This window comes from Dasypus novemcinctus, chromosome 27, assembly GCF_030445035.2.
Source record: "Dasypus novemcinctus isolate mDasNov1 chromosome 27, mDasNov1.1.hap2, whole genome shotgun sequence".
Classification (NCBI taxonomy): Eukaryota; Metazoa; Chordata; class Mammalia; order Cingulata; family Dasypodidae; genus Dasypus; species Dasypus novemcinctus.
In genome coordinates, this window is record NC_080699.1 from 30,543,159 (window position 1) to 30,553,209 (window position 10,051).

At 37.6% G+C, this 10,051-nt stretch overlaps 1 protein-coding gene across 1 annotated transcript; it reads left to right on the forward strand.

Annotated features, from left to right (window-relative positions):
• The first annotated feature begins 500 nt into the window (after positions 1-500).
• LOC101439565 (olfactory receptor 10D3-like) lies at positions 501-1,442 on the forward strand. The gene has a single exon (XM_004459582.2). The coding sequence runs from the start codon at positions 501-503 to the stop codon at positions 1,440-1,442; it is 942 nt and encodes a 313-aa protein (XP_004459639.2).
• The last annotated feature ends 8,609 nt before the right edge of the window (positions 1,443-10,051 follow it).

A 10,051-nucleotide genomic window follows, 5' to 3' on the forward strand; every position in this document is an offset into this window, starting at 1 on the left:
TGGAAAGTTATTTAACTTACCTGAATCATGATTTCTTTATCAATTAAAAAATGGAAATAATACTTTTCTTATAGGATTGTATTAAGGCTTAAACATGGTTATGAAAGTTCTATTAAAATATTAATGCATCATATTTTCCCTCTTTTTTCCCCTATTTTCTTTTCCTTTGTCTTTAACCTTCTTACCTTAATCTTCAATGCTTTTACTCTGTCGTTTGTTCTTTATCTGATGACAATAAAATGAAATCTGCTCATGTTCCTGTCAAGTAACCTGCATTTGGTCCTATGCCCAGAGACTGCACTTCCATTTAGGGTATATTTGCTGGTCCTGCCATTAATAGGAGCTATGATTGCCTATCTCTTTTTGCGTATACTGACTATGCCACATTTCTTTGACTCTTGCATGAAAAATGGGAATGGTAGCAAGAAATGGAAACTGATGCTTTGAGTCACTAACTTATTGTGATTTTTCTTCTTTATCCAGGATAAATTGTCACCTCTATGGCGATACAGAATCACACGCTGATAACAGAGTTTATCCTGTTGGGCATCCCCCACACAGAAGGGCAAGAAAACGTTCTCTTTGCTGTTTTCCTGATCTTCTACCTTTGCACTCTTCTGGGAAATATGCTCATCCTTTTAGCTGTGATATCTGATTCCCACCTCCATACCCCTATGTATTTTTTTCTTTGTAACCTCTCAGTGCTGGACATTGGTTTCTCTTCTGTGAGCACCCCAAAGCTGTTAGCCATCATGCTAGTGAGGAACGGCGTCATCTCAATGGGGGGCTGCATGTCCCAGGTCTTTTTTTACCACTTTCTGGGCAGCACGGAGTGCCTGCTCTACACGGTGATGGCCTACGACCGGTTTGCTGCCATCTGTCACCGACTGCGCTATACCATCATCATGAACCGCAGGGTGTGTGCCCTCTTGGCTGCTGGCACCTGGTTTACCAGTTCCTTTCATGCCACAATTCTCACCACACTGACCTTCCAACTGCCGTATTGTGGGTCTAACGAGGTGGACTATTTCTTTTGTGACATCTTTCCTGTGGTCAAATTGGCCTGTGGGGACACCCTTATCATTGAGACTGTGAGTTTCACCAACATCGGCCTTGTGCCCATGACCTGCTTCTTCCTCATCCTTGCCTCGTATGTCCGCATTGTCATCGCGATCCTAAAGATGCACTCAGCTGAGGGCAGGCGCAAGGCGGCCTCCACCTGTGTTTCCCACCTCTCAGTGGTCACGCTGTTCTTTGGACCTTGTGCCCTCATATACACTCAGCCGTCCTTGAGCGAGGTGCTGGTAACCCCAGTGCAGATATTTGGCAATGTAGTCACCCCCATGCTGAACCCCACAATTTACACTCTGAGAAACAAAGATGTTAAGCAAGCCTTGAAAAAACTCACAGGTCGCCAGATTACTTCAGAAGGAGGTCACTAATCCAGTAGTGGGTAATGTTGATTTTCTCCTCATTAGGGTATTAAAATATTTTTAAAAAATCTATCCATGCCAGTTATAAGTTGTTTTTTCATAAACATATCTGGGAATCAATTCTAAAAGATATTGATTTCTTTCCCATTCTCATAGACTAGAGGTTAGTAAAACTTTTCTCTGAAGGTCAAGATAGTAAATATTTTAGGCTTTGTGGGTCTTATGATCTCTTTTGCAAATAGTCGACTCTGCTCTTGTAGCATAAATGCAGCCATAGAAAATATGTAGAGAAGTGGATGTGGCTTTATTTCAATAAAACTTTATTTACAAAAGTAAGCAATGGGTAGGATTTGGCCCAATATCTATTGTTTGGTTATCCCTGTTGCAGAGCCCAGCTGAATTTGACAACTCTCTTTTGAAGGCTGTGTTGACAACGAAAAGGAGTGTAATTTGATCGGATCTCACAGGGGCTTATGCTGAATTGCTGATCAGGGTTGGGCCATGAAGGAATGGGCACTAAAGAACATGACTAGCACATCATAAGGAGAACTCTGCAACACCTCTACCACACACAGCAGGAACTTTGCCTTGCAACAGGCCCATGTGGATGGCATCCATGCTGTTGCCCAGAAATATACTTGTTTCTTTGGTACTTCTTCCAGAGATGACTTTCTGGACAATTTTATTGGAAATGAGGTAAATGCCCTCTAGTGTTGCTCAGAAAAACAATCCCCTTTCACCTCAGAAGTTAAAGAAAAACCTCACCCATGTTGTAAGTTATTCAACTTCTCCCTCCCAATTCCCAATAAGTACATTAGCATTCCCCCCATAAAATACCAAAAAGATTGTGTTGGCACCTTTGCATGTTCTTTTGGCAAAATTACCAAACATTTGTCACAGCATGTGATTATTGTATCCCAGCTTAGAGAAGCCCAAGACAGAAGGAATCCCCTCCTGATGCCTTCCATTTGGACATGTGATCTTTAATGCATGTGAGCTCTTTGGTTACACAGAAGTGTGATCAGGCCCTCCGAAAGGGTTAGGGGGACAAAAGGAATTGCCATAGGTCACAAAGCTCATCTTCACAGAGAAACAAACAAACTCTGGTAGTTCTCTAGGAGGGATCTGACATTTGAATATTTTATTCCTGCCGACAGTTCTATCTCTGCTGAGCCTCTGCCTAATCCTTATGTAACCAAAGATCTGTGTTGGCACGGCTCTTTTCTGATTCAAAGTGGAATATTAGGGTGGCACTGGCAAGTATGGTTCACTTGACACTCTAGCTAGGTGGAGGGATGAATGGATAAACAGACAGACAGATAGAAGGCTTTTGTTTTAGTTGTATTGGCCTAAATTCTGATCTCCTAGTTCTTCCCCATGATGTCAAGCTCCCTGAACTTTCTAAAAACTCAGTATACTGGAGCTCCTCCATGGACATTTATAATCTTTTGAAGAATAAAAAATACACAATTACACCAAAGGCCAGTAGCCAAATGTCATAGAGCAGTTTGGAATAATCACACCAACTATTCATTTTTTACCTTTTTAGTAAGGCTGTCATTAATCATGGCTCTTCCCGGTTTGAAGTTTGAATAACTATTACCCTTAAATCAATATTGTTTTCTATTTATCGGTCCATTTGCTTATTTATTAATTTCTATTTTTGCAGTTTTCTAATAGAGGTTTGGAAAGATATTATGCCTAAAAATTGGTATCTAGGGAAGTGAAAGAAAAAAAGAGCTAATAAAATGAGTGAAGTGAAATGGTATATATGAGGGAAAGGAGTACAGAGAGGAAAAGGTGACAACTGGTAATTGTCAGGCTTCAACCCTTCATTTCCTTCCAAGCCCATTACAGATTTTTATTGCTAGAATTCTCTATTTTTCTGTTACTTTCTTCTCGAGAGGGAGCACCATCTCCTTACAAACTGCACTGGAATGTGCTCTCTTGGATGAACATAATGGTGGATAAACCTTAACAACACTCACCTCCAAGTCTTCCTAACTCAATGCTATTATGTCACCCTTGATATGTAAGTATTAAAACTTCTTCATAATACAAAAGCATATTTCCCCAACACTCTACCCAGCTCATCCTCAGTAAGGGGTGTTGTTTAACTCAGTAGAGTTTTAGGGTACATGCAGTAGGTGTTATTGTAGAAAGAATGATATCCAAGACCTAGAATCAGGGCACTGGAAGAGATCAATGTGTCTTATTAAAACGAAATTTTAAAATATCTGGAAGAAAGCTCCCAATTAAGAAGATTTTTACAAAATGGTCTCGGATATATGCCCATGAGTATTTTTCCTCCTTGTGGCTCTCATACTTGGGTTAATGCTTCTGCCATCACCCTGCATGCTACTGCCAGTTAACATTCTGAACCTAGTTTGAGCAAAACATTTTTCCTCTAATTTCCTTTAGTACATCCATAAGTGTCTGGAACTTTAAAATATGTTGTTATTAAGTGAATATGAAAGAAACAAAGGGGATATGAATAGAAAGACTAAACATAAAGACAGACTGGCTTATGAAGTGAGATATCATCTTCTCTGCAGTGACCACCTTCTCCATGAAAACACATTCTCATGGGGAAATAAAAATAATATCACTTTAAGATGTATAAGTATAGTAGCAAAGAATTTGGCCTGAAAAGATGTATATGTAGGAAACGAGGTACTAGACTAAGATAAAAGCTATTACTTTTATTCTTTTACTTAGAGAAAGTAGAATGAGTTGAGTCCAACACAAATAAATGTGAAATGGAAAGGGAAAGTCACTCATTCATTCAATAGACATTTGCTGAGCTCTCCTATGTTTCAAGCAACATCTAAGTGACAGTATACCTGGGATATTGCCTTTGAGTCTGAGCATCACATTATAAATGTGACATTATCAAACTAACATAGTGAAATGTCAGGAATCCAAAAGAAGAGGATATGAGAATTGGTTGTTGAAAAATAAATTACATACGTACAGAGAAGACGGATATGACTAATGTTCTCAAATTTGGAAAGGGATACTGAATGGAAAATGGGATTTAGATTCATTTAGCAGAGTGCAAAAAAAGCAAAACAGGGAATATTTGCTAGAAAACTCAAGAAGGCCAACTTTAATTGAAGGAGGTTATTAGCTATGGGATGGTTTGCCTTGAAAGGGTATCATCACTGTATCTCAAAGTCTTCAAGAGGATTCAGAGTGTTACAGAGCATGTTCTGAGTTGCATGGAGCATCATTTTCAAATTAGGCTTTACATTCCCCCAGGGATCCATAAGAAAGGAGCCCAGTATTTCGTATCAGTAAGGATAGTGATGGTACACCTTTGTCAACATTATTTTTTAAAAATATATTATGAAAACAATTTAATGAACTTTAAAAAAAAAAAACAGAAGCTTTGGAGATCCTTTGGGTGTGTGATTGTATGAGCAGGTGCAACAATTTGAGGATAAGAGATGTAAATGCTCATTTTCCCCTCACTACCTGGATGCTAATATTCAACTGATCAGCGCCAACTACACTGGTTATGGTCATCACTATAGTTTTAAATTGTCTTCCTAGTCTTTTATATGTAATTTATACCTATGTTGCACTTACGTTTAAAAAGAGGAAGGATGAGGAAAAATGATATTTAGATTCAAATTCATAAAGGAGATTAAAAATTAACTGGATTACTTAGCTTATGCTGAGCTTAAGATATGGTAGTCATCTCATCATATTCTGTTATTTCAAGACAAGTTTATACAGTGATAATTATAGCCAAGTTCTTCTATCTTTTTTCCTCCAACTATAGAGCAGAAACCTACTTAAAAACATTTAAGAGCTTATCAATAGAAGCCTGAATCTTTCACTTTTAACATTGTCTATTAGAAATAAAAGATGAATACTATTCAAAAAAATTTTTTAAGCTGGAAATGCTAGAATTCCTTTTTTTCATTTTTAAAACTTTTTTTAATTAGAGAAGTTATAGGTTTTCAGAAAAAAATAATGTGAAAACTATAGCAGTACCATATAACCCTTAATGTTGACATTTTGCATTAGTGTGATATCTTTGCTATAATTGGTGAAATAATATTAAAATTCTACTAACTGTAGCCCATAGTTTATATTAGGTGTATTTTTTCCATATGTGACCCTATTATTAACATCTTGCATTAGTGTGGTAAATTCCTTATAATTCATGAAAGAAAATTTTTTATATCTGTACTGTTAACTATATATTAGGTTTATAATAGGTTTCACTCTGTTATACAGTCAAATCTTTTATCTTTTAATTTTTATTTTAGTGACATATATCTGACCTAATATTTCACTTTTAACCACATCTGTAATTTAGTGCTGTTAATTATTCTCACAATATTGTGCTACCATTAACACCATCCATTTCCAAAACTTTACAATCAACCTAAATAGAAATTCTATACAAATAAAGCATTAAGTCCCCTTTCTCTACCCCCAACCAAACCCCTGGTAACCTATATTCTAAATTCCTTTTTATGACTGAATAATATTCCATTGTATGTCTATTCCACATTCTGTTTATCCTTTCATTGTTTGAAACACACTTGGGTTGCTTCCACCTTTTGGCAATTGTGAATAATGCTGCTATGAACACAGTGTGCAAACATCTGTTTGATTCTGGCTTTCAATTCTTTCGAGTATATACCTATAGAAGAATTGCCAGATCATATGGTAATTCTATACTTAGCCAAACTGTCTTCCACAGTGGCTCTACCATTTTACATTTCTTCCAGCAATGAATGAGTGTTTCTATTTCTTCATATCTTCTCCAACCACTTGTAATTTTTTTAAAAAATAGCTGTTATTCTAGTGGGTGTGAAATAATATTTCATTGTGGTTTTGGTGTTCATTTCCCTAATAGTTAGTGATGTTGAATGTCTGTTGGGAAAAAAGCTGTTGGAATTTTTTGGGGACTGCATTGAATCTGTAAATCAGTTTGAGTAGAATTGATACCTTAAGGATATTTAGATTTTTCCTTTTGTATTGTTAATATGGTATATTACATTAATTGATTACTCTCTTGCATACTTGAGACAAAACCCATTTTATCATGGTGTATAATTCTTGTAATGTGCTGTTGGATTTGACTTGCAAGTATTTTGCTGAGGATTTTTGCATGTATATTCCTAAGAGAAATTGGTCTGTAATTTTCTTTTTTTGTAGTATCTTAATCTGGTTTTTGGTATTAGGGTGATGTTGGCTTCATAATGTTCCCTCCTATTAAATTTTTTGGAAGATTTTGTGCAGGACTGGTATTAATTCTTCTTGGGGTGGTTGGTAGAATTCACCTGTGAAGCCATTTGGTCCTGGACTTTCGTCGTTGGGAGGTTTTTGATGACTAATTTAATCTCTTTACTTTTAATTTGTCTGTTGAGATCTTTCTAGGAATTTGTCCATTTCATAAAGGTTGTCTAATTTGTTGGCTTACAGTTGTTCATTGTATCCTTTTATGATAATTTTTGTTTCTATGGAGTCAGTAGTAATGCTTCTTTCTCATTTCTGATTGTTTAAAATAATTACGTATTTTTAAAGAAGTTTTAGATTACATAAATGCTACATAAAAATACGAAGAATTCCCATATCCCCACTCCTTCCCTTTCCCACACTTTCCCACATCAACAACATCAATTGTTAATGTGGTACACTTGTTACAATTGATGAACACATATTGAAGCATTACTACTAACCATGGGTTAGTTTACATTATAATTTACACTCTGTCCTGCACAATTTTGTAGGTTATGACAAAATCTACAATGGTCTTTATCCATCACTGCAATGACTTGCAGGACAACTACAGTGTTTGGCAAATGTTCCCATATTACAACTATTCTTCCCTCACTCTTCCCTCAGAACCTCAGGTGGATACTGCCTTCATAACAATGATAATTCTTCCATAGTTAGAATAATAATAAGTCTATAGTAGAATAATAATAAGTCCATTATGAAATGCTAAAGTACTTAACCGCATTACTTAAAAACTTTTTTGGTCTATTTGCACATCTTAGTATGTATAATAATTTTAACCTCTATTCTCACATATGTGTCATGAAAAAATCCAAATGTTACATAATATTAAACTTTTTAATTATATGTAACAAGTCACGTATTGTCTTCTATAAGAAAATCAAGATAATGAAACAAGGTATTTCATTTTTATAAGGGATAAATACCTCTGTGTTTTATATTTTATTAGTATTATTATAATATATAAAATAGACTTTATATTCAATTTTTGTTTTTTTGCAGCCAGTTTTAAAAATTACGTTTTTTGTGAAATATATCTTTTGTACTTTTAAAAACTATAAAATTTTTATAAAATTAGGAGTCGACAGCAAGATGGCAGTGGAGTAAGTAGCTCCTAGAGTCTTCTACTACAGGGCAGCAGTAAACACCCGGAGCTCTCTGAAGCTAGAAGAAGCACCTGTTTGCAGGCTTCAGGGGGCCAGAAGTGCATCCCGCAACATCCTTGAAGGAATCGAAAAAGGAGGCTGCCCATTTTCAGAAAAGGCTCATAAATAGAGTGCTCTATGTCCTGGAGTCCAATGCCCATCCTCCACCAGAGGCACAAGCCGCCTTGGGAGCTGTTCCACGGCTGGAATTGAAAGCTCCATTTCCCCAAAACAGGGGAGGAGGAGATGGGTGGGCACCAATTACAGCTAATGATGAGTAAAATTCAGTGGGCTACAGTATAATACTGAGAAGAGCTAAAGTTTGAGCCTGTCTAAGTCAGAAAGAGGCTGAGAACCTCCATCTTAACAATGCACCCGGTACAAGGGAAAGTAAGGCATACTGAAAAACCTAGTGCTAGTGGGGACCAGCTTCTTTCCATCCAGGTCAGATTGCAGGTCCAGCCTAAGACCCAGTGCCAACTCTGACAGGGAGGAAGCTGCAAGGACTTGCGCCAGCCTCTCTAGGAAATTGTTAACTAAGCCGCTGAGGCCGGTGACTGTCCTAATTTGGTGGTGCAAGCCACCCCAGGAGCTGTTCTGTGACCAGAATTGGAAGCTCCATTTCCCAAAAACAGGGGAGGAGGAGACAGTTGGCTGCCAATTTCAGCTACTGACTGGTAGACTCGGATGGCAAAGGAATAACCCTAGGAACAGATGGGGTGTGAATTTGTCCAAGTCAGAAAAAGGCCGGTGGCCGCCATTTTGACTCCACTCCCAGCCTGAGGGGAAGTCAGCCTGACCAAATATCACAGGGATGATAGGAACCGGTTTCTTTCACCAGTATCAGCCTGCAGCCCTAGCCTAGGCTTCAGTCCTACCTCTGGCAGAGGGGAGGCTGGCTAGATCAGCACCAGTCTATCCAGGTAACTGAGAGTACTTTTGGGTGGCAGAAACTGAATAATTAAAAGTCTACTGCAGCTACTGCGGTCATCTTGGACCTGTACTGCATAGATTGCTGCCCACACTTGCAGCTACATCCATGCCCTAGGCAGGGGAGAAAGGGGCATGAGGCTTCATCACTCTCGCTGGGCAACTACAGTCTAGGCCTGCACAACTTGTATTATTCCACACAACTATGACTCTGTCCCTACATCTGGGAAAGGAGAAAGTTAGAGGACAAAATCTCCATCAGTCCCTTGGGAATGAGCCTCCACAGTTTATAGTACCAATTACATCCTTGGCTCCCACTGCACAACCAGCAAGGGAGAAAGGTCAGGAAGCCCTAAACTAAAGAGAAAAACTGCACCAGAATAAATACTCTAGTAATCCAGATGCCAAGACACCAACCAAAAATTACAATCCACACCAACAAATAGGAAGCTATGGCCCAGTTAAAGGAATAAGTCTCCAGAGGAAATAAAGGAGTTGAGACAACTAATCATCGATGTTCAAACAAATCTCCTTACAAATTCAATGATATGGTTAAAGAGATTAAGGATATTAAGAAGACACTGGATGAGCACAAAGAAGTATTTGAAAGCATGCAAAGAAAAATATCAGATGTTATGGGAATGAAAGGTACAATAAATGAAATTTTTAAAAAAACATTGGTATCATATAATAGCAGATTTGATGAGGCAGAAGAAAGATCGGTAAGCTTTAAAAAATGGCCTCTGAAAGTGAACATACAAAAGAACAGATGAAAAAAAGAATGGAAAAAATTGAACAAGGTCCCAGGGAACTAAACGATAGCCAGAGATGTGCAAACATACATTTCATGGGTGTCCTAGAAGGAGAAGAGAAGGGAAAGGGGGAGGAAGGAATATTTAAAGAAATAATTGTAGAAAATTTCCCAACTCTATTGAAGGACATAGATATCCATGTCCAAGAAGCACAACATATTCCCATGCAAAAAAATCCAAATAGACCAACTCTGAGACACATACTAATCAGAATGTCAAATGCCAAACAGAGAGAATTCTAAAAACAGCAAAAGAAAAGCAATGCATAGCATATAAGGCGATACCCAACAAGATTAAGCACTGATTTCTCTCCAGAAACCATGGAGGCAAGAAGACAGTGGTGTGATATATTTAAGATACTATGAGAGAAAAACTTCCAGCCAAGAATCTTGTATCCAGCAAGACTGTCTTTCAATAATGAGGGTAAGATTAGAATATTCACAGATAAACAGAAACTGAAAGAATTTTT